The sequence below is a fragment of the Aspergillus niger genome (genome assembly GCF_000002855.4).
Source record: "Aspergillus niger supercontig An11".
NCBI classification, from domain to species: domain Eukaryota; kingdom Fungi; phylum Ascomycota; class Eurotiomycetes; order Eurotiales; family Aspergillaceae; genus Aspergillus; species Aspergillus niger.
In genome coordinates, this window is record NT_166526.1 from 826,474 (window position 1) to 851,578 (window position 25,105).

Sequence of the window (25,105 nt, forward strand, 5' to 3'; positions counted from 1 at the left end):
AGGAGGAAACCCAGAGGCTGCGGGTTTCCTCCTCCAACGCCGGCCTCGGTCGCGGTCGTGGCCGTGGCGGAGGCGGTTGACGCTGTTGCCTGTCTTTGGGGCCTCGTTGGCGCCCACGTTCCTTCAGGCCCCATCATCTTCGAATCGGCTTCCCTTGTGTGAGAGTGAGTGAGTGAGTGAGTGAGTGGGAGAGGGGGAGAGGGGGAGAGAGAGAGAAAAGAAGAAAAAAAAAAAAAAAAATATGAAAAAGAGAGAAAGATGCTAATGACAATTGAACCCAAAGGACTCCGAGTTGCGACCGGCCTCGCCAGTATTCTGGCAAGAAAACTCAGGATACTGGCAGCCTGCTATATACAGGCTACTACCACTACCACTACTAAACCAGCGGCGCAATGATCGGATGTCAATCATCATCGGCAGGGACACAGAGAACGATCGACCGTCCAGAAAAAGAGCATAAGGCAGAGCAATTGGAAGTTTAAATCGGTGGAGGTGTTCGTGAGATGGCTATCTACTCCGTATCGAGGGAGTGAGTCGTCTATGAACAATCATCCATACTATGGAGCAAAAGGAAGCGAAAAGTGGATCACGGGGTCGGTTGGGGTTGAAGGTCCGTGACGGGCAGCGATAACGGAATCTCTTCCCTTTTCATCATCTTCAACTTCGACTTCTCAATATCATCATCCGTCAAGAACCACATTTCAACGGCCGGCTGGCATTAATTTGGGCACCTGCGTTCGGGACAGGATCCTATCAGATCCACGCAGCGAGTAAGTACCTTTCCCTCCTGGGCTGACATGGGCGACCATGACCAATGGATGGGGAAATTGATCCGAACTAACACTCAATAGTGGCCAGTAGTTCTCAGCAAGCGCCGCGCTGTTTCATTCCCTCCTCTCCGTGCGTGTTTCACCTGGAGCCACCAAACCATGGGTGACCCCGTTCTTCATTCCACCAATTGCTCCACATTCTTCCATGCAAGCCCCCTCCATCATCATACTATCCCGCGGGCCTTCCTTTTCTCTCGCGTGGATTGCTCGGCTTCGGCCTTCAAGGGGTTCGCCTTTTTTCGTGTGAACAGTCGTTCGTTTCTTCTCCCAACTATTTCGTCCTTCCTTATTCCCATTGTGGCCGATATTTCGTCTCTTTCTCTCTCTCTCTTTCTTTCTCTCTCTCCCTCTCCCGTGCTTATCAGCAATTGCGATCGCTGTTGCAACCGCAGCGGCACGCGCCAGGACCTCCCTTCCCCTATCTTGGCACGTTCGCCCTACCCACTGAGGCTAGCCGCCAACGTCGCAGTTCAAGCGTCACCATAACCTTTTTACACCAATTCAATGGCTATTCGAAATGGATCCGCAATGATTGACAGGTCCTTCGTTTGACCTCGGACACCAGCAATCTCTCAGCGGTTATGCGTGATTGTTGTCGATAGTCGCTGGCTGAACTGCCGACGCTTCCTCTCTTTTCTTGGCGCGGTCTCGTACATAACGAATTCGAGATCCTGGCTTCTCCTCTCACTCTCACTTTCATTACCCTTCGCTCTCGTTGCGACCTCGACTTCGCCCGGCTGGACCGACGAAGTATCTCTCTTTTTTCCCATTGAAGTTCATCCTCCTTCACCTTCGTTCTCTCATTGTGTACTGGCGACACTGCATTGATTATCGGCATGTTTTGCTCTGGAGACAGGGAGAAAGGGCCCGTGGCCTTGGAGGAACAGTGGGACTACATTGTGAGCTCGGTTCATGAAATTGATTTTGTTCATGGGAATGCCGTTGACGCTGACTGTTTACAGAACCTCGATGACTTCAAATCAGAGTCCTGTCTATCGCCGTTCTCATACTTCTTTCTCTACGTCTTCCTTATCATCTCGATAGCCGTCTACGGAGTCGACACTTTTACCGCCGTCAATCTTCTTGCCTTTTCCCGATGGGCGGGCCAAATCGAGCCTGCAATTCCTTTTAAAATATCGCGATGGATCTTCGCCGTTTGTATCATCATCTCTTTCGCCCTCTTGATCTACCGATGGATGCGCGCCATTCGTGCGATTCGCTCCGGGAGTATCGCTCAGAGCTACCTCGACTCTCTCGCTGTGCGCGTCCAAAGTATCCGAATGGGAAGCAATGGTCGCGGGTGGAGGCGATTCCTCGTGTTCGGCGAGCTCACCAAAAGTAAGAAGGGCGCTGAATACGTTGCCCTCTTCGCATACTTTGCTTTTGAATGTGAGTTCACCACTGCTCTTATTGCAAACACATGTTGACCGATCTAGCTTGGCTGAGCACCCTTTTTGCCGACGGCCCACGACAAGTCGTTAACGCCATCACCCTATACTCAGTGATGCAGATGGACCTTCTTCCTGGAGGCAGCAACACCACCGACGAGGGCGGGTCCACAGCCTCGCAATTATTTTACAACATCAAGATGCTGGCGGAGGATAACACTGAACGTGCTGTCGTCCTGATCGGTATGCTATTTACCTTGGTCATTTGGGTCTTGTCAATGCTCAAATTGATCTTGGCTATCGTACTCTACCTTATCTTTCTTTTCCACCATATCCCCTCCGAGGATGGGTCATTGAAGGCATATTGCAAACGGAAGATCAACACTCGGCTCACCCGTATTGTCCGGAGGAAGGTCAACAAAGCCTTGGCTAAAGGCGTGGCCTTGCAAGATCGGAAACCTACCAATCCAAACATGGGTCTAGACAAACGGCCGACTTTGCCCTCACTCGGAGCCGGTGATGACGATAAGACACCTATTGTCACCACGATCTCGCGCACTACGACGCAAACTACTCTCCCGGCTTACTCTTCTCGTCCTGGGACAGCTGCTCCGGATCGCAAGCCTACCTTGCCAGATGTTGGCGCATTCCATGATAAGCCTGCTTTGAGCCGAACCATGACTGAATCTTCAGCATATTCTGATGCGGCTTCGTTGTCTGGAAGCACTGCTGTCTCAGGATACAGCCCACTGGATCGGCACGGTACGCCGGCGCCACCAGTGCCACCAGTGCCACCACTCCCGAAGCAAGGGCCTGCCCCGATGCCACGCTCACAAACCCCAAGGATGCCACAACATTTCAACCAAGCGCCTCCACTAGCGGGATACAATAGTCCAATGGAGCGGTCATCACCGGCGCCATCTATGCCGCGTACCCAGACACCAATGTCGCGTTCAGACTTCACACCAGCGCCTCGTCTGCCCGGTCAGCAGCCGGGACCTGTACCGCGTTTGCAGACTCCAGTATCACGGCAAGGGTTTACGCCCACACCTTCGGCGCCTGGATATGGGCCGACTGACAGAGCGTCGCCAGCGCCACAAATGCCACGAACACAAACACCTGTCTCAAACTACACCCCAGGCCCAGGTTACAGCCAGATTGATCACGCCTCGCCGGCACCGCAAATTCTGCGCAACCAAACACCCGTGTCGCGTTCCAATTTTACACCAGCTCCTGGGTATGGGCCAACGGTCCCCGAATCACGAGGTCCTAGCGAAGGCTACGGGCCATTTGAAACATATCAGCCTCATTACGATTCTTATGGCCCTCCATCTAGCACTCCTTTCCGTTCATACAGTCCGGCAATTGATCCAAACACTCGTTCTTTGACTCCAGCGTCTGCCTTCCCTGGTGATAGAGCAGCACCCCGAACATTCTCACCTTTCAGCCAGCATGGCGCAGCCCCTTATCCAGCTCAAGAAAACGAATACCCGCTGCGATCGTTCAGTCCAGCTACTTCTAATGGTCTTCACTCTCACCAAGCCGCTGGCCCGGCCGACGCCATGGGTAGGACGTTGTCACCAGTCAGTTCAGCCAATGGGGACGGCTATGTGGCGTTCAGTCCGGCAACCAATGCTTCGCCCTCGCCTTTTGCTAGTCACGCTATTTCGGCACACGATGAATCCAGCCATGAGCATCGTGAACCTCAGGACTATGATATGCCGCACAGCTCCTATAACTCACATGAAGAGCCTGAGAGTGGTTATGTGGCGTTCAGTCCTGCAGCCAATGTGTCAACCTCGCCCTTTGCTAGTGACGCGATTTCGGCACACGATGAATCTAGCCATGAGCATCCGGAGCCTCTGGACCATGACAGGCCACATGACTCATATAGCTCACATGAAGAGCGCGAGACTGGCTATGTTGCATTCAACCCTGCTGCTAAATCACCCGTGTCCTCCGACTTCAACCATTTCTCTCCATTCGAAGATCATGATGAGCCGCATATCGCCCATGAGTCCACAGTGAGATCAAACTCGGAGTCTCACGAAAGGTCGCAGCCACATGACAATTATGTTGCTTATAATCCTTCCGCTGGAAATGAGTCCCCTCTGGAGGGACATGCTGAGAACCATGAGGACCATACCGAAATGCATACCGATGCTGACGTCAACTTGGGCAGACACCGTGTGTCGAATGATTCGCATGATGTGCTACAGTCTCATTACAATCATGATGATCCTACCACCTCGTCCAGAAAGTCATCCGAGTCCAAGGCTTCTCTTTCTTCGCAAGGACACCACGAACAATCGAGTGCAGAGCAGATGCATGGATTAGAGGTCAGGCCTGTTTCGCCGCTGAGCTTTGGCGAATTAACGCATGCCAACGATGGCTATGCAGCTTTCAATCCCTCAGTCAGCTCGCCTGCGCGAACAGAGACCGAACGCAGACCTTCAAATGACCACAACCAAACGAGTGCAACTGTCAAAAACCCATTCGAGAGTTCCGACCACGAAGAGAAGAGGCACTCAGAAGGGTATGTGGCCTTTAGTCCTTCCGTGAGGTCACCGGCTACACCCACACTACCAAACATCGCGCCATATGAACGCAATGGTCAATCACCTGCAAGGACAATGTCCCCTCAAGGCGAGACTTCGCACGTGAAGCCATATCGGCCGGATTACTTTTAGTTTGATTCTAGTCTTTCGTTTCCCAACTGGACTTCTTTATGACACAGCGCTGGCTGTACTTTCTGTTATGATTGCATTCTACCCAGGAGCTAATGCTCACGAGTTGTTAAATACCCTTTGTTTTCCCAATATTTCATGTTTTTATGCTTGATCTTAACATGGGTACTCAAACCAGAGACCCAGGAGACTTTTCTTCAAGCCCACTGGCTAACCCACTTTGTACATACCCAGATGAATTTACTCACATGTCCACAATACACTTCCGTAGCCCCTACAAATTTTCACTTCAAATCCATGGTCACAAGCACCAAAAACAATAACATAATTATTAACCCAACCCAACCCAACACTACCAAAGGCCAAACTACATACACCAAAACCACCCTCATCACACTTAGAAATCTCAGATCATCTACCTCCAAGTATCAACCACCGTCTCCCCACTCCCACACTCCGGCACCGTATACTCCCGATTCGAATCACTTTCCCAAGTAACAGTCCCATCCGACTCCACCTTAATAAACTTATACTCGAAAGTGGTCCCCACCGGCAACGTCACAGTAACCGACCACTCCGGATTACTCGACGTATAATCTTCCGCTCCCGCCACAGAGCGAAGAGCTATCGACGACGGACGCGGGCAGAAGAACTCTCGGTAATCCCGACGCCATCGGCACGGGAATATCGCCGCTCGAGTCCACGGTCACGGATGTGCATGTGTACGCTTCGATCAGCTTCGTGCCGGATGTGTAGCCGCTTCCGCTGAGGGTCAGGGTGTAGCTGCTTCCTGAGGAGCCTTTGTTGGAGAGGACGGTGATGACTTGGCTCCCTGAGGTGCCTTTGCGCATTGCGATGGTGTTGCTGTCAGTGTAGAATGCATCATTCTATTTCATTATTGAAATGTTGTTAGTATGTGGGATGTTTGTAGGGTGGGGGGTAAAGGGTGGGAGGGAAGGACGAACCGCGTAGGTAATGTAGGCCGAGTCAGCTGAGATGGCTAGTTTGCGGATCGCGTTCGTGGTGGCTATCCAGGTGTACAGCTCTGCGGAGGTGTCGTAGCCTGAAAGCCAGGTCGCTTCGCGGTTGTAGGGCACCTTGCCGCCGGAGTAGTGCTGTTCTTCGCCGGCGTAGACGATGGGGATGCCGTCGGAGAGGAAGATGTAGCTGAGGACGTTTTTGGCTTGCGAGTAGTCGGAGGTGTAGCTGTTAGATGTATTAGTGAGTGTGATTGTAGGGAGGGGAGGGGGTGGGACATACGAGGCGAAACGGGGATTGTCGTGGTTTTCGATGAAGTTGCCGAGTAGTGTCGGATCGGAGCAGTCGCTTGCGACGGATTTGATCATGTTGTAGAGGTTGCTGATGCTGCCGCTGGAGGATTCGAAGGCGTAGAGGAGTTGCCAGTAGCTGGTTGGAGTTAGCGAAGATCTAATGAACAATGTATAGGGGGATGTACATCGGATAGTTGAGGACGCCGTCCAGGACCTTCTGGTATGGGCAGTCGAGGGCAGGGTTGCCGTTGTCGACTTCGCCGACGCAGTAGACACCTGCTGCTTCCTGGTAGCCCGGGAAGAAGTCTGGTTCGACTTCGAGGACACTGTCGATGCGGAGTCCGTCGACTGGTGATTTCACTTAGTATATGGTTATTTTAAATTGGGTTGGAATTCGCACCTGAATAATTGGATACCAGGTCGGCTACCCAGTCATACCAGATTGTTCTCACGGCAGTTTCGGTGGTGTTTAGGTCTGGCAGAGATACGATGGTGTCACCCTCCCAACAATCTTGGACCATGGTCAAGTTGTCCCAATCTGTGATCAGGCAGTATGGGTGGAAGTAGGAGGAGGAATCGAAGGGGTCGAAGACGCTGTAGTCTACATCGTTGCCGTTGCCGGCGTAGCCCTGGTACAGTTAGCGTTGGCACTTGGAGTTCACTGATAAGGATGCTGAAGCAGCACTTACCATGTGGTTAGGGACGACGTCCACCATGAGGTACATTCCGCGGGCATGAAGCGCATCTGAGAGGGACTTGAGGTCATCTGCAGTGCCGAAGTTGGAGTTCACGTCGTATCTGTCAAGTCAGTCGCCGCCTGAGAGTAAGCCTACGATATGGGAAGGAGGAGCGCATACATCTTCTGCTGCCAATATCCATGGTAAGCTTCACCATCAGCAGTATCCTGGGGCAGCTGTTCAGTGATAGGCGAGATCCAGATGGCCGTGAATCCCATGCCCTGGATATAATCCAGCTGCAGCAAATAAAGTCAGACACGCGCACAGCGGATAGTATGAAGTGATCACAAACATGGTTGATGATTCCTTGCCAACTGCCACCACAATAGATCTATTCAAGTCAGTAGATGAATGATGGAAGTCCTGCAATACCAACGTACTTGGTCACCCGTATCGCATGTAGCTGTCGTCGAATTGTCCGTCCTACCGAACCGATCCGTCAATAGGAAGTAAATCGACTGAGTGCGCCATTCTGCAGCCGACAGCCCGAGGGCCAGCTTCCCCAGCAGAGACACGGAAAGGAAGAGACTCGAAGTCGATAATCTCATCGCTGCGAATTATGTTTTGACAAAGCGACAGAACAGCGTCCCAAGCACAGCTTGACTATCCAGAGAACGCTGTCCCTGACGACGATTCTTAAATATTTGCGTTCAGCATGACTCCAGAGCCTTGAGCACCTTGCACGGCAGATCAACCCACGAACTACCCTTCTAATCCCGTATGATGCTTGATGGATGCCAAATGGAGCCGGCAATTAATCCATCTGCCAGGAACGGGGGTATACAACATCTCTCATTGGCCGAAACTCCGATCAGTTCGGGGGCCAGGATTTAACCCTGGTCCCCTTTAATTGTTGCAGAACAACAAATCTCCGACACGGGACTACTGACTGTTAACTGAATACGCCTGATAGTGGGGGTAAGAAACAACGCCCGAACCTTGTTATGACTCGTGGAGGACGCGACGGATTGCTCGGGGGGTGGTGAGCCGGGGTTAACAGGGTAAGCTGCAGGCTGCCCGTTAGGGCGCCTCGCTTGGCGAAGCGAGATGAAATCCTGCAGACTACACCGGTTGACACCATACGACCCTATGGGTGTGGAGAGGATAAATTAAACTTATATCTACGAAAAGTTAAAGCCCGTCCCATGTTGCACTTCAGCTGCAAGGTGATGGAGCGTTCAGCGGGATATCCTGGCTAGTGGCTTGAGCGCACCCATAGTCTAATAGGGCTTTTAAGCCGAGAGGGTTCTAAATAGCCGACAATTCTCCCTGGAATGTGAATATCACATGCATTCAGCTCAGGACATCGTCTGCTGCTCCAGTCATCATTCCGACCGAAGGACGACCCGCGGACGGGATCTTGGACGCATTCCACGCTGCTCGGGAGGCCGCCAGAGATGCCCGCCACTCGGCTATTAGGCTGATACATGCGTGCTTTCATTTATTAATCAAAGAGAATTGTCATATTGCAAGACTAGTTGTCTATAATTCTTTCTTCTATCGAATGCCAGCCTCGATGAAGCAATTTGCAGCTTTCGGATACTATCAGCTGCCGTACTGGTTCCTCATAGTTGGTGTTTTCGTACAGTCCAAGCGAGGACCGATCCAAGAAGCGAAAGAATGAGGGAAAACACTGGCACCAAGTTAATAAGGTGGATGGTGGATGCATGATCCAAACGACTTACAGTAAGTGTAGCGGAGACCAGTCACATATCCTTGTACCACTACATCCCGGACATGACCCTGCAAACCGTTGATATAGCTCGTGTCGGATAGCGCGCGCTCGATGATCTTCAAAAAATCTGTTAGTAAGTGACGCAGCAAAGGTGCGGGGATACCAACCTTCTTGGCTCCTGGACCCGTCAGGTGCTGTTCCATCTGGCGCTTGAAAACCGTCCCCAGCAGACTGTTAGTGACAGTCACACCGGCCGTCATGGCGAAGCTGAATAATAGGAAGTAACCTCCTGTTGCCATGGCCACTTCCTGCGGCATCAAAAACGCCGTCATACTGACAAAAGCAGCTGCAGAGCAGAAACCAGTACCCATACCACCGGGAATAATGTACAAGGACTCCCAGAATCCAGTATGACCGTTCCAGCGAAGGATGAGGAGTAGATAGGCGACGGACGCAACGAGACCGGCAAGGATCAAGAGGACCTTGAATTGGCCGGTGCGACGGATAAAGGCTCCCGCGATTAAGCCGCCAAGCGTGTTTCCGATCACTGCAGGAACCAGGTGCCCTCCAGCTACGGTGGCAGAGGCTTTCGATGTCACCTGAAAATATAGCGGCACGGAGAACATCATTCCAACTTGGGCGGTGATCTGCAGCGATCCGATCAGGTAACTGGGCGTCACATTCGGCTTCCGCAACATGCGGAGTTCGAAAATCGGTTCAGGGGCTACGTAGAGTTCAACAAGAACGAAGGCGACGAATGCTGATAGACTGAGAGTTGCGAGGATTGCTGTTGACAATGATGCCCATGCGAAGGACTGCCCTGCTTGGTCCATGATAACGGTAATTGTAACAATACCGACGGCCAGGAGGAACGTTCCGAGAAAGTCGACACGGCGGATGCTCTTCTCAGTGACTGGATTGGCGAGTTTGAGCTTCCATATCACCAACAAAGCTGCCACAGCGGCTAAGGGGCCCTGGATAATAAACGACCTTGGCCATAAGTTAGTGAGAGAAGCGGGTCACAAAGGCGCAAAGCATACCATCTCCATCCGATTGTATCGGTTAGCCATCCGCCGATTGGGCCTCCTGCGCTACGACCCAGAGTCATCGCGATGTTAATGTACGCCCGCCAATGGGCGACATCTCGACGGGGAACAATATCTGCCTAAGTTCAGTGACAGTTCTTTCAACCTGATAAGCTGCTAGCCTACCTGTGATAATGATAGAGCCCATCGCCATTGTTCCAGCACCCCCAATTCCGCTGATTGCACGCCCCAATATGACAGTCGCCATGTCTCGGCCAATACCGCTAGGGAAACAGCTGTCAGCACGAACCAGCAAACCAGCGTATAAAAAAAAAGGGAGTATCTACCTGATAATGCATCCCACGCCAAAGAAAACATATGCCCACAGAAGCAGTGGCTTGCGACCGTAGATGTCACTCAGCTTGCCGTACTATAATGTCACCGTCAGTATAGCCCGATCTTCCCAGATATTGTTTGATAGCTGACCATCGGTTGAGCAGCGCATAATCCCAAGGTGTACGCCGTTGCTAGCCAACTTGCATCGCGCAGTCGATTGAATTCGGAAGATATTCTGCCTGTTGCCGCCATGACTAGTGTTGTGTCTGCGTTGGAGATGAACTCGCCTTGAAGATTGTCAGTCTGGCTGAGAAACGAGGGCAATAAGACAGCAAACGGGACATACCCAGCAACAACACGCCAATAACGGTACTTATACTGGTTAAAGCCTTCACATCGTTACCAGGCAACTCAGGTGGACTGATCAACGGCCGTTCCTCATCGCTACCGTGGCTGCTGTGCACGTCGCTAGTGAGCCCTTTTGTTATGCTGCTGTAGTCCGGCGTGTTTGCGCTGGGAGTCGCATGCTGCGCCGAAGAATTCAGGGGTGTTCTTTCATCGACATTCGTGTCCAGCGGATCCGGACCAGAAGCTGTGACGGCCATTATATTCGGGGTCTCTGGCTTGTTCGAGGGGTGTTGAGGACGTCACAAAGCCGGGGATTGGAACCTTGCGTCTGCGGCATGGAAGTTCGGTGAGAGATAGAGTTACGGGCAGCAGGAGCTGATATGTTTTCTTTTTTTCCCGGACCCTGCTTCGGCTACGGGGAAAAGAATTAATCTGTCCACGCAGTCATCCATTCCGATATTTCCGCTTATCTGGGGAATCTGGCCCCTCGTGGAGCGAATTCGAAGCATCAGTATTGGCTGCTGAAAGTGTCACTCAGAGAATAAGCGATGACACCATCGGGGGCAGATATACGATCGAGGGCTGCTAAACTCCATAGGGAAAAGCGAGTGCACGGATGGGTCAACCAGCTTGGGCTATAATAGGGGAAGAGGCAGAAGCGCAAATGATGTGGTGGAAGAACCAAAGTTGAGCTCATTGAAGTGGAGCAGCACGCCATGGCTGCTCCCGATGGCGAACCCATGGTGGGTGGGTGGCCTTAGCGCCTGGCCGTCAGGGACACCCGACATTCGGCTGTAAGTCATTCCAACTCAACCTTGGAGCATGTCAAAACAAGGTTATAAGCTTCAATGAGATTCAATGAGAGAAGGGACAAGTCATTTCAAAGCCGGTGAAACAGATGGAGGTGCGACCGATGGCGACATTCCACTCTGGTCACGTGCATCCGTTTGGTACTGCCAGCAAGCCTTCCGTATGAGCTCAAATCATCAGCATAACATTCCGCCATAACTTTGTGAATTCTGCTATCATATTCTCGTTCCATCTAAGTTGTAACTGTATCTATACCAAGACAAGACTTTATGGAACCAGACCTGTCAAGCTTCAGCGTAACATGGACTGTCACATCAATTTAGTCTGACATTCTGCTATGACTCCGTCTCAGGGATATGGAAGGGTTAGGAAGAGCTCCCATTATTTCGCCGTATGTTTCTTTCATTTGGTTCTCCCCTCTTTCTCCTCTAGTTTGTCCCCCCCTTCTTTGGACATCTGGAAAACAATAATGTAGAACATATAGCTTATATGTGCATTCTCGTACCACCTTAAACAGTCATCATTTGCTTTTGTCGCTAGATTCACTCAATCATGATAAACTATAGAAGGCCCGCTAGGCATGATTCTGTGTGACCCAGCAATTGTGTCCACCCAAACTCGCAACATTGTTCAGAACTCGAGTAGAAGATGATTGATTGACCGTCTACTTTACATGATACACTATTGATACTTCAATTCCGACCGAGTCGCCTACGACATTCCAACTGGTCCTCTTTGCACCCCACCCAGAGCTCAAATGAAAGACGCTCGGCTTTTTGCGGAGCTCCTTTCAACTGCAGGCTTCAAACCTTATTCTGTCTTCAACGATAAATCATCATAAGTGAAGGACTGATAATGCCGAGTTAGTCTGCACTATATTAACTGGATCGTCTACCGGAATCCCGTCTTGGCCAGGCCGTTGATCTTCCCCTCGTCTGTTTCAGAAGGAGAAACCTTATCTCTCCATGGATACTCATGAGTCATGATACTCGATGGACTTATAGGAAGCCTCACCAGACAAAGCGGATTAAGCGCAACGCTCTATGCTCGCAATTCATGGGGGAGAATGGACGTATCGTAGTATGTATGCGATATACGGTCCCTTCCGGAGTGAGAAAGAGTTTCAGGATATCATTTCGTTGATGCTGATGGGCAGGGGCACTGAAATTTGGATAGTAATGTAGATGGCTTGTTAATTAAGCCGAGGATCTTGGAAATTATGGGAATTGTTGAAGAGTAGCCCCTAGATTTATCGGATAGCGGGATCCACGAGCGGTTGGTTGCAGCGTCTGAGACAAAGATGGAGGGAGCTGAGTCGATCCCCTCAGAACCACATCAGAGACTTCTCTAAGAAATCTCTGTGGCAAATGCTTACGCCCAAGGCCATGCCCAGATGCTCTGTGAGCTCTGTCCCTTATCAGATGGATCTCAGAAATGGTTCTTGCGTACGGAGTTGACCCACCGAGTACCCGCCAGCTTGTCACATTGGGTGCTGACGCTGTAGACAGTGTTATAGCCAGTATGGCCAGTCCCCGCTAACACAGGGTAGCAGATTAGCCTGCTAATGACCTCATGGGAGTGTCATCTGCTCGGGATTTAGTAAAGTTGCTATGCAGCGTCTTGAAATGACTGGCAAAAACAATGGACGGCGTGGAGGGTGGACGCCTCAGGCGACCAGATGCCATTCTTGGCGGTGTCTGTGCTCGCGCGTCGATCTCTGCCTTTTTCCTTTCACCCCCAATAAGTCAGCCGAGGTCTTTCTTCAACCTTGCAACTATCGAGTTCATGCGACTTTCCTTCATTGCACCAACTTGAATTTCATCGACTTTCCCATCCTGTCTCAATTCTGCCTCTCATTGTAAAATGGCAGACATCACGATAACAGAGAGCGAGTTTAAACTCGCGGACGGAACCGTCCTTTACCAGAAGACCTGGTCGGTAAGAACACCCTCAAATCACATGTCAATCATCACAGTAATCCACCGACATCCTAACCTCTTCACCAGCCCGCTGCTCCCAAGGCCAAACTAGTACACTTTCATGGTTTCAGCGATCATATCAACAGCTACAATAACTTCTTTCCGTTACTAGCACGCCGTGGTATCTACTGCTCTGGTATCGACGAGCGTGGCTGGGGCCGATCGGCCCCGGCAAAGTCCGACCGGGGAAACACAGGGCCAACCTCCTTGGTCCTGGCCGATATGGCCGCCTTCATCAAGGACCAGCAGACCAACGTCTTCCCTGAGCTCCCCTTGTTTATCAACGGTCACTCCATGGGTGGTGGAATGGTGGCTACTCTCGCCTCGACCAAGGAGTATCAGCCGCTTGTGTCCTCCCTCCGCGGGATTATGCTCTCAGCTCCGTTGATGGGGCTCACTCCCGAGCAGACTCCTAGCTGGGTCACTGTATTCGTGGGTCGGCTGGCAGGCAAGCTTCTCCCCCGCTTCCAGCTCGTGCAGAAAATGCGGGTGGAGACGCTGGTGCGTGATCCCGCAGTGCAAAAGAGCCTCAAAGAGGACCAGTTGAACCATGCCACGGGAACGCTGGAGATGTTTGCCAACATGCTAGATCGTATGATGGCGCTGGATGAGGGCAAGTTGAACCTTGTTGATGGAGTGCAGTCGGTCTTCCTGGCCCACGGAACCGGGGATAACTGTACCAGTTACGATGCGAGTAAGAGATGGTTTGAGCGGGAGACGGCTCGGTTCCCTGAAACAGCGAAGATGCACAAGTCCTACGATGGATGGAGTCACGTTTTACATGCCGACCTGCCCGAGACTTACCCGATATATGCGGAGGATATGGCTACCTGGATCCTCGACAAGTCTGAGGCTTAGACAACCACTTCTTAGGAGATGGCGTACATAACTTTGTTCGCGGGGCTAATCCACGCTCGCCGGTCGGGCAGTATTATGTGCCAGTTGTGATCGCTCGCATAGTAATGATTGTTTCTGCCGCTACCGTCGCTCAATCTTGTTTCTCGTTTCGGGAATATAGTATATATTGTTCTGTTCATTTGGGCCGGGTATCATTTGGTTGAGATTGTTTTCATTTCCGAGTTATGGTACGATATATCATGATTTAGTATTTTGGGCCATGGATCATTAGTGCACCTTACAGATTCGAGTTGTCAGAAGTCTAGAACGAAGCTGAAGCTGAAGCTGGAGATGGCATGTCAAGAACTGATAAAGCGAGCGGTGTAGAACCATGTGGCTGTGCCTGGTTAGAAGACAAAGAGAGTGTAGATCCCTCTTTTACGACGGTTTCACAACACGAGGCCAGAGACAGACTAACAGCCTGATCCCGTCAAAAACGAGGCGAAGGATGCAGGCTAGAGTGAATCTGGTAAGAAAGACCCTTGGGGCCGGGCCCGAAACGCTTCTTACTGCTTTGGGCCAAGCTTTGGCCCCCAACGCGTCCCCTGGATCAGCCTCGACCCATCTTCTTTCTAAAAAATGCCACAGACTCTGAATTGTTTCTCCTCAACAATCAGTTGTTCCCAATCACTTGGTTGTAGAATTCATTCATTTTCACGATGCCTGTTCACAACCCATTCCCCTCATCGTTGCGAAGTACGTATGGTCGTCGATGTAGACCGTCCTGGCTTTATGACCATCTACAATGCAGCGTTTATCGCGTAACTCAACACTAACATAAGCTTCATCAAAAAACAGGCGAATGCGACAAAGCAGCTCAGATTATCAACTCTTTCACAGATCCTGATGCCTTCAATAGCCCGGGGCGCACCATCCCACGAAAAGTACTCGCCAGCGCCAAGGTATGCTCTGAACATATATTCGTTGCTACAACCTTGACTCACAATCAAAGGGCCTCGCCATCCTCACAGTTGCCAAAGCCGCCTTTCTAGGGTCGGTGCGCCTTGGTTCTGGTATCCTCGTTGCACGTCTACCGGATGGATCCTGGTCCGCCCCCTCAGCTATCGCGTCCGTGGGAGGTGGCTTCGGTGGACAGATTGGTGTCGAATTAACAGATTTCGTGTTCATTCTGCAGAGCGATCATGCAGTGCAAACGTTTGCAAAGCTGGGAAGCTTAACTCTGGGTCTCAATCTCTCACTGGCAGTGGGACCAGTCGGACGCAGTGGAGAAATTGCGAGCGTCGCAAGCACTGGTGGTGTCATGGGAATATTCTCGTTCGCGCAAACCAGGGGCCTTTTTGGAGGCGTGAGTGCAGAATTGGGCATGATAATTGAAAACAGGCTCGTCAATCGGAAACTGTATGGGGATATTGTCAAGGCACAAGAGTTGCTGAGCGGCGACATCCCTCCGCCTGACGAGGCCAACAGGCTTATGCAAGCGTTGCAGGCCGATGTGTTTCATGCTCCTAGGACAAACATCGATTGTGAGCAGGCACCGAAAGAGCCACCCGCGGAAGTTACCGTTGCCATGCCACCGCAGTCACCGTCGTCCGAGGTGGCTGAACGAGTTGCTGCGGTGTCGCCTGTGACGCCTAGCGAAGTCCACGAGGCACCGACATCAGAGCTATTTTCCGCTGGGTCACCGTCTATAGCAGTGACACCACAGACGCCTGTTGAGCTGCCTGGTTCAGTTCAAGAGCTGGACTCCACACCTGCACAACCTAAACCTACGGGTCAGCACAGCCCCGTTTCTGCTATCTCCACCACTCACAATACTTGATACCCTTGAAGTGGCACCAGGAGAGTGGACTCCACAGAGACTTTTTGAATAGTGTCGCGCCATGCATGACCGCAACAAAGCTGGATGTCTTTGCTGTCGGAAGTCAATGATGCAAGAGCGCTCAATTATCGGAAATAGCAGTCACGACCAGGTATTCGCGTCGATCACCGCTGGTTAGCAACGGCTTTGCGCCATCTAATGGACAGATACGAGAATGGGAACTGAATGATTAGCACGTTGCAGGTTCCAATACTTGAAGATATAATGTTTATTCTACCTTGATTTCACACGGGTCCTTTGTATGCTGACATTCAATACCCCCTATCCTAGTGCAATAACTTTTTGACCTTCTTCTGACGCTCGATTGTATAAAGTCGTAACAAGGGATAGAGAGAGGGGCTTTTGCAGCTTCGCCACGAAATAAATATGCGCGTGCTGAATGTTCAGCTGTGCCATGCCACAGATAGTGTAGATCTTGTCGATCTCGGTTCGATGGTTATAGATCGTGTAGGACGGCATACTGCGTCCCACTCTAGACTTAATTAGTACATTCTGACTGGTTGCAGTGCATACGGGTGGGTTGCTGTCTTCGATAAGACTTATTGTCAGCCAATGATCATTGTATAGCTGTTCAGCTGGTCGCGCTGAAGGATCTTCGGGGCTGCGATTGCGTCCACTAGCAGGCTACATCGATTGGGTCTCGATATGGCCAGGTTGGAGTATACGGAACATTTCGGTCTCGGGAGCTGGTCTAAAACTATATTCACCCATCGCCAAATAGGAAGGTTGCGGACAGGCTTGGTGCTTCATTGTGATGGGAACTTGTCGTATAGTTTAGCAATATTATGTGAGAGTTATACCGGCGGCAAGAATAAAGGAGAGCGCGAATGATCTGCAAGTAGTATGCTGAAAAAAGACTCAGATTAAAAAGCGTAAATGGATGAACTATGCGGGGTCATTCCTTCAACGATATTAGGTTACTGCCGTCAAGGAACTAGTAACAAGGTTTGTTCAGGTTTCTGGTTGACTTAACGAAGATGGGAGTTATGGAGGAGAGTCTTTATTATTATTTTTTTGTTCTTTTTTTTTATTTTTTCTAATTTTTCCTCCGTGAGCCACGTGGCTGGAATATTTTCGGTCAGTATTGGGGGACATATGTATTTATAATTTGGCTATTGGTGATAAGATCCGCTGCAGCTTTCCAAGGGCGAAAGCCGGGATAAGCTAACCCTATATCCAAGACCAGAATATTAGTCCCGGAGAATATACTGCATCAGGTAGGTAAGGAAATCGATCAGAGTATGACAGCAAGAATTGCGAGGCTCAAGTCTAAGTCCAGGAACACTTCTCTTGGCTGGTTGGGTCAACCCAATAAAAATCAACGGGCGATGTTACTCTGTCCCACCAACGGATATCACACCGTTTCACCAACCCTACCCGACGCAACATGCCGATTCGACGTCCTGGTTGCAACGTGCCGATATAGCTGGGATAGACTCTCTCAATGTTGGTAGAGTAAAGTTAGTTTTGGTCGGTGTTTCGAAGACAAAGAAATATCGGGTTCTTCCTGTCTCATTGATTGGAAAGCGACTCCCCTCTGCTGGCTCTTTCATTTCTCCTTCACTCGCCATCTCGAAATCTCACACTGTGCTCTACAAACGGATTCGAAGGTTACTGGAAGGGATAGTGTACCGACTGTGCCTATCCATACTTAGGAATCAGATGCCGTCTACTTTGCTCCATAGCCAGGCTAATCACATGATGTATTGATACCACCACGCGAGGTTTGCTTCCTGTCAGTGCTGGATCATTTGTTGAAAGAGGGGATTGTAACACCAGCAATTGACTACAAAGTAGCTTCTATTATTATTCACCTCCAAGGTCACGTCACTTCACGATTGTGAGGGAGATGGCAGACACTGCCATCAAAACCAGGGCTCACAAGAGCTCCAATTCTCCCCTCCATAAGAATCAGAGCTCATGTAAACGTCTCGACCATATATTCGGCATCATGGGCTCTATCGCAAAGGAAAACGTGTATCTCCCGATTGTCGTTGTGGACGAAATCCTCGAGTATCTCGATCTGGAAACCATCAAATCCCTCCGATTAACCGACAGAACATGGAGTGGACTATGCTTGGGTCCACGCTTCAAATCATTCATGCGGCACCAATCTACTGATCTGACACCACAGAGCCTGGAGTCTCTCGGTGCTCTCTCCTGCCATGCCATCCTGCGCCCAGCTGTCAAGGATCTGACCATAGTCGCAGCGGTCTACGACTCTTCTCTCCTCCAGAGAGTTCTCAGGACCAGTCGATGTGAAGATGAAAATGGTACTTTATGGATAGCAGCAAGGGATTGCACACCGGATGAAGTGGTCCAAGCGGAGGCAGATCTAGCATGGCTGGAGGAACAGTCTTCAAAACACCAGCTCAAACAAGAAAATCACATCGTGTCGACTCTCGCAGCCATTTTAAATAACTTTGGAAGACTTGATTGGGTTTCTATGGAAGCCAAAGTTACTCATTCACCACGTCCCGAGGTCTTCAGGTCCCGAGGTGACTGGCACGCCATTTGGCTTAAAGCAACCCAAGTCTACCACATAGCCATGTCTGCTATTGCAGAAAGTACCATTTCAGTCAATAGCCTCACTATATTCCGGAACCCAATACGCTCTGCCATTCCATCCAACGAAATAACCACCCATATGCGTACACTCGACCCAGCCGCTTGTACTTTCGCCTCCGGCCAGTCGATCAAAAACTTTTCAATAGACCTATCAACACGAATAGATACCGACCGAGAAAGGCTATCAAAGCGGAGAGGCGATATAGAAATATGGGAGCTTGAAACCCGCCGAAGCTGGCACGGACTGAGCCCAGGAACTCTTCTTGCGAGTCTTGAACCCGAAGTGAACTCCGAGGACAACTATCCCGGCGTCGCCCGATTGCTGCAGAAAATGCCGAATCTGGAAGCCTTGACCCTCAGACTTCGTTGTACCGTGATTGGGGACGTCAGTCTATACCATCGGCTGTTTGAAGAAATTGCTAGCAAGGTCCATCTTCCACAGCTGAAAAGGCTCCGTCTGCTCGGCATCTACGCTACTTCAGACTCGCTGCAATGCTTTCTACGCAAACATCCCGATATCGAACTACTGGGGCTTGAGAAAGTAAACCTTGTCTCTGGAGCTTGGCAGCCTGTCTTTGAGGAGATAAGGAAGATGCCGTCTTTGACGAGAGTTGTTTTAGCGAGTATTTCTGGGGAAGGACGGACCCTGAATCTAAGGCCTGCTGAGGACAAAGATGACCGCAGTGACCCGAGTAATACAGATTACTATTTGTGTACAAGAGGTGTCTTTGTTCACAGGCGTGAGTTTGACGCTCGTGACATCCAGAAGGGATTTCAATTCAACACAGATAATCAGGGTGCACCGCAGGGAACACATGGATTCACTTCGTTTCTTGTATTTGACCAGGAACATTATGGACTTCCCTAACTAGGTTTTAGTGCTTGGACAATATTACTTGTACGCATAAACCCAAGGAATCCTTGATATTGCCTTTTTTCTGTTATCTTGCCTTACCCTTCATTGATCGTACCTGGGCACTACCTCTCGCTAACCTCAAGATGCCCTTGACTATGGTGCAACCACATTGCACCACGTATCAACTGTCTTCGAAGTATATTTTTTTTTTTTTTTTTTCGCTTACCAGTATTTCCCAACCAAAATAACGGGATCCCTTCCGAAAGGAAAACCGTGGGGTGAGTGCAAAAAAAGCAAAAAGATCGGGCCCGAACCGCGATTCGAACGCGGGGCCTCCTGCATTTCAAATCCCGAAGCAGGAATCATACCACTAGACCATCCGGGCTGATTTGAAAATTTATAAGCTAGGTATGCTTTATAGGCAGATTCAGAAAGCAGTTAGTACTGTGAAGCTTGCCTGGCAGCAATAGACAAAAACGGGTAAATAACTGAGTGATCTTTGGCGTGGACAGCCCTGATCACCCAGAAACTATGCCCAAGGGTAGGAATCAATCTGAGGGTAAACTCTTGTCAGATGCGTACATCGTATTATTTTCCGACAATATGCGCGACACGATGTCGGAATACATTTCCAGCTACAGCAACTACGTTCCTTTAGTGGGTAGGGTAGTAAGTTGCCGTTGTCTTATTTATGGCATATGATGAAAGTATCAGTCAAGGTGACGTTCTAGATGACCATTACACGTGCAATGTATGGTGTAATTTTCTCTTCATTATGGCAGAATGACATGGTTGAGTGTGCATTCTGGCCTTGGGGTCGATTCACGTCTCGCGGCAACATGAGACATTCACCAAAGCTGTTATCGGTAATTAACTGCACGCCAACAGCTCTCCTCAACCAATACTTTTCAGTTGAAAATCCTGTACTACTCAATTCCCATGAGCCCTCATTAACCTTCACCAAGTGCACGAATATCGATACTTCCAGTGATATTCACGGCTTCCCATGTGCACAGCTGTCACTCAACCCCGAGACAGCGCTGCGATCGGCACATACCGTTTACTCCTACCCAGTATGCCAGGCGAATGCATTCAAGAAGATGAAGCAGCTTTGTAGACATCAGAGAGTGCTCGGACATATAATCCCAGACGAGGTCTGCGATCAACCTCTGCAGATCTCTCTACCCTAATCCAACATTCTGAAGTCGTGCACAGCCAGCATCGTGGTCTGCAGAGCCCAAGAACGACGACTTCATCTTCTACTACCAAAATGAGTTACTCTTCTTCAGCAGCAATAACACCGGAGCTTTCTTTATCCTCTTCTTTTTCTACAAATGATACACTACCGACAGCAATGTCGACACTTTCACTAGAGGAGAAGAGTAGTGAGAGTGCTTCAGAAGTCATCGACCAGAAAGCCTTACTGAAAAGGCTTCAGGCAAAATGCCACTCACCGGCTCGTCTGAGGACTGAGGGCTTCATCACATCCCCATGCCCAAAATCAGACAGCCCTCAATGGAAGGGGATTATCCGCTTGGACCTGTTCAAGCGCACACCCGGTCCCCATCATCATCACCAACATGGAAAATCTGGCCATCGCAAAGCCAGAGGCGCAGTAGTCATCGACTGCGAAATGGTGCAAGCAGAAAAGGGCCGGAGAGTCATCGCCTACCTCGCCGCAGTGGACTTTATAACCGGTGAAGTCCTCATCAACAGTTATGTTGATCCCCAAAGGAGAATATTCAACTGGTGCACCCGCTACAGTGGGATTACGCTCAAAGCTATGAAAAAGGCCGTAGCCAACGGCGACACCCTACGAGGGTGGATGGGAGCGAGGCGCGCCCTATGGGACTTTATCGATAGTGATACCGTGCTTATTGGGCACGATATTAAGCATGATCTCAATTGCCTGGGGATAATACATCCTAGGATAGTCGATTCGACTATCCTGACAGCGGAAGCTGTGTTTAGACCTAGGTGGGAAACCCAGCGGTTTCGGAGGACTTGGTCGTTGAAGACGCTGTCGTGTGTTTTCCTTGACAGGTTTATCCAAGGTGGATCAAATGGGCACAGCGCGTTGGAAGATGCAGTTGCCACGAAGGATGTCGTTATGTTTTGTCTCGAGCAGCCTGAGTACTTGAAGATATGGGCGGAGTTTACGAGAGGAGGATGGAATGATCTGGATGACTTTGAGACACTGAAATTTCTTATAACAGATAGTGTACAAGTCTCTGATTACCTCTGAAGTAGAGTCCTCTAATTTATACTCTACTTCTGGGGTACAAGATGTGGTTGGCATAATTGATGTTGCTGTTATGCATGGTATTGATTACAATATTGGTCAGATTTGCGAATGTTTTTCTGACTAATATTCGCTCATGTCTTATTTAAGTTTTTTGCTTGGTTCTTCAGCGGTGCATGCTAGAATGCTCACAAAAAGGTGGTTTGGGCTATTATTTTGCAGTTTATATTTCGGAGTTACATCCTCGACAAAAGTGTTTTCCTATTGACAAACACCAACTGATAGAATACGAAAGACAAAAGAACAAACAACGATCCAACAGAAAATCCCCAACGTTCCATCACGATGCGATGTATCCATGTAACCTCCTATTACTATTTCCATGATTCCAATTATGTCTCAACGTAATTAGTTGATGATATCAAAGAAGGTAGTAGGTTCATAACCGTAGTTGATGGCCTGCATTTTTCTTGTCTGGGTTAGGTGGACTCTGATGGCTTGCGCAAATTCCCATATCTTCCTTGCTATATCTGGGGCGGGATATCGAATTGTTATTCATTTTTATTATAGCACGCGTGACCACCAATAATTGCCGTTCTCGGAGTTTATGAATGGTCAGCCTGGTCAAATAGATCTCTAGGTGAGACCTGGGAGTACTGAAATCCTGAGCCAAATGCCTGCCTCAGTGAGATATCGCCAGGGGAGATTAAAACATGGTGGAGCATATCAAACCTTTTAAAAACAGGCAGTAAGACACCGTGTAACAATCAGACATGATAAGAGAGAGCTTTCTGTTTGCCCCACCCATTTGCTTGATTTGGCTTCGTATCTTCCTCATTTGGTACATTGCCCCGCTTAGGAGATATGCTAGAATGGCCTAATCAGTTGGTAAACCAGATATCTCGTTTGGCCAGATCACGTTGGCCATCACGTCTGTTGCTCTTTCCCCCCTCCAGCCAAGTAACAGAGATGGCAACGATCAACCGACGCTTTGACCTCACATCTCCTATCTAACTGCCAGGCGTTGGGAATGGCAATCTTATCTTCCAGTACGGCTTTTTAGGGGTTTTTAATCTATTTATTTATTTATTTATTCATGTAAGATTTCTGGGTATGCACGAATCCTGACTCGTACTCCGTATTGATTTCAAAGCCCGACATTCCCAGTTAAGCTGAAGAATCGAACGCCACCTGAGAGAGATGGCTGAAGACCGACCCCCCTGCCACCAATGGCATGTCGAGGGATGATAATCCCGGGGCCATTGTTTCACTCAAGTTGCAGTAGCTCAGGGCGCTATCTCGGTAGTGGCTCATTTAAATCCCGAGCGTCCAATCCCTCCCTGCAGAAATTGTGTTGGACATGCAGCAGCAAGAACTAGAAGATTGTCCCCATTTTCCCCGCCTGGTTGCCCTGCTTCGCCTTCAGCTTCAACCATCGCTGCAGAAACATGTTCTCAATGCATCTCCCACTCCGTGGTTCCTCTCTCCTCTTCTTCTCCAACCTTCACAGCTATAGCTTTGGACCACAACCATGTTGTCCATAGCTAGCCTTCTTGTCGGACTTGCATCAATTTACGTTCTCTATGTCTTTCTTGGACCTAAGAAGACATCAGCACCACTGCCCCCAGGGCCTCCTCCAAAACCTGTTATCGGCAATCTCAATGATCTCCCACCTCCCGGTTCCAAGGATTGGCAGCATTGGCTGGATCATAAGGAAAAATATGGTATATCCCCCTTTTATCCTACCTTTAGAACGGCATCTTCCATTATAATAACCTTCGACTCTAGGCCCAATCAGCTCCGTCACTATATTTGGACAGACTCTCGTTGTTCTTAATGATCCCGACATGGCACTGGAGATGTTGGAGAAGCGTTCTGCAAAACACTCCTCCCGACCCCATCTTCCCATCGCAGATCTGTTAGTTCCACACTAATCTCACTCGTTACAAGTGACACAATATACTAATCTGCACCCCTAGGTCGGGATGGGACAAGACATTAGGCCTTCTCCCCTATAACAACCGATTCCGCGCCTATCGGAAAGCCACGTACCGCGAACTCGGCTCGGCCAACGCAGTAGCTAAATTCGATGGAATCGTGGATAAAGAAGTTACCCGGTTTCTTCTGCGCGTTATTCGGTCACCGAACGACTTGATTGATCATCTTCGCAAGTAAGTCCTGCAGCTTGCAACAAAGTTGCTCTATGCCTAATCGTCCCATAGAGAGGCCGGAGCAATCATCCTTCGGATCGGATACGGATACACCATTGAGCCAAATGCGCGAGATCCCCTGGTGGACCTGGTCGACAAGGCCATGGATGACTTTTCTCAGATAGTTCTCCCAGGAGCCTGGCTGGTTAACTTTGTTCCTTTCTGTAAGTCTGCTAACCTCCCTTGGATGATTTGGACGCTGACTTTGCAGTGAAATACCTTCCCACTTGGTTGCCTGGAGGAAAGGAAAATCAGATAGCCAAGGAATACAAAGAGAGACTGACTATCATGCACGACAAAACATACGACTTCGTGAAGAACCAAATGGCCCGAGGTGTCCACCAGCCATCGTATGTCTCTGGCCTGCTTGAGAAGGACACTGTCCTTCCAGGCTCTGAAGAGGAGATTGTTGTCAAATACTCGGCTGGTGCTCTGTATGGCGGTGGTGCTGATACGGTGCGTATTGATCACCACAATCATCACCATATCTCCGCTAACCGCGCATAGACCGTCTCCGCTCTATCCTGCTTCTTTATGGCCATGGCCCTCAACCCATCCGTGCAAAAGAAAGCCAAAGAAGAAATCGACCAGGTTATAGGAACCTCCCGACTACCCGACCTCTCCGACCAGAACGACCTCCCGTACATCAACGCCGTAGTCCAAGAAGTGTTCAGATGGCACCCCGTCACCCCTCTCAGCGTATCCCACGCCTCCAGCGAAGAAGACATCTTCAACGGCTATCTAATCCCCAAGGGTGCCATCATCGTTCCCAACGTCTGGTATGCGTCCCCCTTCCCTCCTCAAACCCACCAACTCATACCTAACCCAAAACCAGGGCCTTCACCCACGACCCAACCAACTACCGCAACCCCGAGACATTCAACCCCGACCGATTTCTCGGGGCAGCCCCTGAGCCAGACCCACGACTATACGCCTTTGGATTCGGCAGACGCATCTGTCCTGGTCGCTTGCTCGCCGAGAAGAGCATTTTCCTTACTGTCGCGCGGGCACTTGCGGTACTGGATATTCGGAAGAAGGTACGAGATGGCAAGGAAGTTCCGATTCGGGTCGAATTTTCTTCAGGGACTATTAGCCATCCTGTTCCTTTCGAGGTGGATCTGAAACCGAGGAGTAAGGGGCATGAGAAGTTGGTGGGGGCAGTGGAGAGAGAGTTTCCGTGGGAGGAGAGTCATGCGAAGGAGCTGGGGATCTGAGGATATGGACGACTGGTATTATAGAGGAAGATGTTGATATTGGAATGTGTCGAGTTGTGAGGAGAATATTCTCTGTTTGCTGGGATGAGGTACATAGCGAGATGAGTAGGATCAGTTCAACGCGATCAGGTCAGGCTGGCCATAATCATGATGAGACGCCACGAATAAACACAGTCGCATGTATCTGCGAGT

General features: G+C 49.9%; 11 protein-coding genes and 1 non-coding gene across 12 annotated transcripts; 8 read left to right on the forward strand and 4 right to left on the reverse strand.

The window, feature by feature from the left end:
* Window positions 1-392: 392 nt before the first annotated feature.
* An11g03320 (uncharacterized protein) lies at window positions 393-482 on the forward strand (the record flags this gene model as incomplete). Its single annotated transcript, XM_059750172.1, has 1 exon — window positions 393-482. One exon carries the CDS (start codon window positions 393-395, stop codon window positions 480-482), a length of 90 nt encoding a protein of 29 aa, XP_059605461.1.
* Window positions 483-1,666: 1,184 nt separating this feature from the next.
* Window positions 1,667-4,908, forward strand: An11g03330 (uncharacterized protein; the record flags this gene model as incomplete). Its single annotated transcript, XM_001394297.1, has 3 exons — window positions 1,667-1,729; window positions 1,793-2,219; window positions 2,267-4,908. The coding sequence occupies 3 exons, from the start codon at window positions 1,667-1,669 to the stop codon at window positions 4,906-4,908; spliced, it is 3,132 nt and encodes a 1,043-aa protein (XP_001394334.1).
* A 578-nt stretch (window positions 4,909-5,486) lies between these two features.
* An11g03340 (acid alpha-amylase-Aspergillus niger) lies at window positions 5,487-7,461 on the reverse strand (the record flags this gene model as incomplete). The annotated part of the gene is made up of 9 exons (XM_001394298.3): window positions 5,487-5,792; window positions 5,871-6,111; window positions 6,166-6,312; window positions 6,362-6,524; window positions 6,577-6,805; window positions 6,866-6,974; window positions 7,034-7,149; window positions 7,206-7,244; window positions 7,294-7,461. The coding sequence occupies 9 exons, from the start codon at window positions 7,459-7,461 to the stop codon at window positions 5,487-5,489; spliced, it is 1,518 nt and encodes a 505-aa protein (XP_001394335.1).
* Window positions 7,462-8,478: 1,017 nt separating this feature from the next.
* On the reverse strand, window positions 8,479-10,554 carry An11g03350 (uncharacterized protein; the record flags this gene model as incomplete). The annotated part of the gene is made up of 7 exons (XM_059750174.1): window positions 8,479-8,546; window positions 8,599-9,578; window positions 9,629-9,749; window positions 9,800-9,909; window positions 9,961-10,043; window positions 10,100-10,236; window positions 10,296-10,554. 7 exons carry the CDS (start codon window positions 10,552-10,554, stop codon window positions 8,479-8,481), a joined length of 1,758 nt encoding a protein of 585 aa, XP_059605462.1.
* Window positions 10,555-10,913: 359 nt separating this feature from the next.
* On the forward strand, window positions 10,914-11,273 carry An11g03360 (uncharacterized protein; the record flags this gene model as incomplete). The annotated part of the gene is made up of 3 exons (XM_059750175.1): window positions 10,914-10,983; window positions 11,059-11,091; window positions 11,173-11,273. 3 exons carry the CDS (start codon window positions 10,914-10,916, stop codon window positions 11,271-11,273), a joined length of 204 nt encoding a protein of 67 aa, XP_059605463.1.
* Window positions 11,274-11,799: 526 nt separating this feature from the next.
* Window positions 11,800-12,792, reverse strand: An11g03370 (uncharacterized protein; the record flags this gene model as incomplete). The annotated part of the gene is made up of 5 exons (XM_059750176.1): window positions 11,800-11,901; window positions 11,991-12,037; window positions 12,378-12,514; window positions 12,570-12,665; window positions 12,755-12,792. 5 exons carry the CDS (start codon window positions 12,790-12,792, stop codon window positions 11,800-11,802), a joined length of 420 nt encoding a protein of 139 aa, XP_059605464.1.
* Window positions 12,793-12,970: 178 nt separating this feature from the next.
* An11g03380 (uncharacterized protein) lies at window positions 12,971-13,944 on the forward strand (the record flags this gene model as incomplete). Its single annotated transcript, XM_001394302.1, has 2 exons — window positions 12,971-13,045; window positions 13,114-13,944. 2 exons carry the CDS (start codon window positions 12,971-12,973, stop codon window positions 13,942-13,944), a joined length of 906 nt encoding a protein of 301 aa, XP_001394339.1.
* Window positions 13,945-14,642: 698 nt separating this feature from the next.
* On the forward strand, window positions 14,643-15,763 carry An11g03390 (uncharacterized protein; the record flags this gene model as incomplete). The annotated part of the gene is made up of 3 exons (XM_001394303.1): window positions 14,643-14,679; window positions 14,782-14,885; window positions 14,936-15,763. 3 exons carry the CDS (start codon window positions 14,643-14,645, stop codon window positions 15,761-15,763), a joined length of 969 nt encoding a protein of 322 aa, XP_001394340.1.
* A 2,011-nt stretch (window positions 15,764-17,774) lies between these two features.
* An11g03400 (uncharacterized protein) lies at window positions 17,775-19,259 on the forward strand (the record flags this gene model as incomplete). Its single annotated transcript, XM_001394304.1, has 1 exon — window positions 17,775-19,259. One exon carries the CDS (start codon window positions 17,775-17,777, stop codon window positions 19,257-19,259), a length of 1,485 nt encoding a protein of 494 aa, XP_001394341.1.
* A 293-nt stretch (window positions 19,260-19,552) lies between these two features.
* tRNA-Pro (CGG) lies at window positions 19,553-19,632 on the reverse strand. Its single transcript has one exon. It is a non-coding gene; the product is annotated as a tRNA-Pro (tRNA).
* A 146-nt stretch (window positions 19,633-19,778) lies between these two features.
* On the forward strand, window positions 19,779-21,492 carry An11g03420 (uncharacterized protein; the record flags this gene model as incomplete). Its single annotated transcript, XM_001394305.3, has 3 exons — window positions 19,779-19,916; window positions 20,030-20,320; window positions 20,365-21,492. The coding sequence occupies 3 exons, from the start codon at window positions 19,779-19,781 to the stop codon at window positions 21,490-21,492; spliced, it is 1,557 nt and encodes a 518-aa protein (XP_001394342.3).
* A 1,528-nt stretch (window positions 21,493-23,020) lies between these two features.
* On the forward strand, window positions 23,021-24,913 carry An11g03430 (uncharacterized protein; the record flags this gene model as incomplete). Its single annotated transcript, XM_001394306.3, has 7 exons — window positions 23,021-23,213; window positions 23,278-23,407; window positions 23,469-23,660; window positions 23,712-23,863; window positions 23,911-24,155; window positions 24,207-24,478; window positions 24,535-24,913. The coding sequence occupies 7 exons, from the start codon at window positions 23,021-23,023 to the stop codon at window positions 24,911-24,913; spliced, it is 1,563 nt and encodes a 520-aa protein (XP_001394343.3).
* Between the last annotated feature and the right edge of the window lie 192 nt (window positions 24,914-25,105).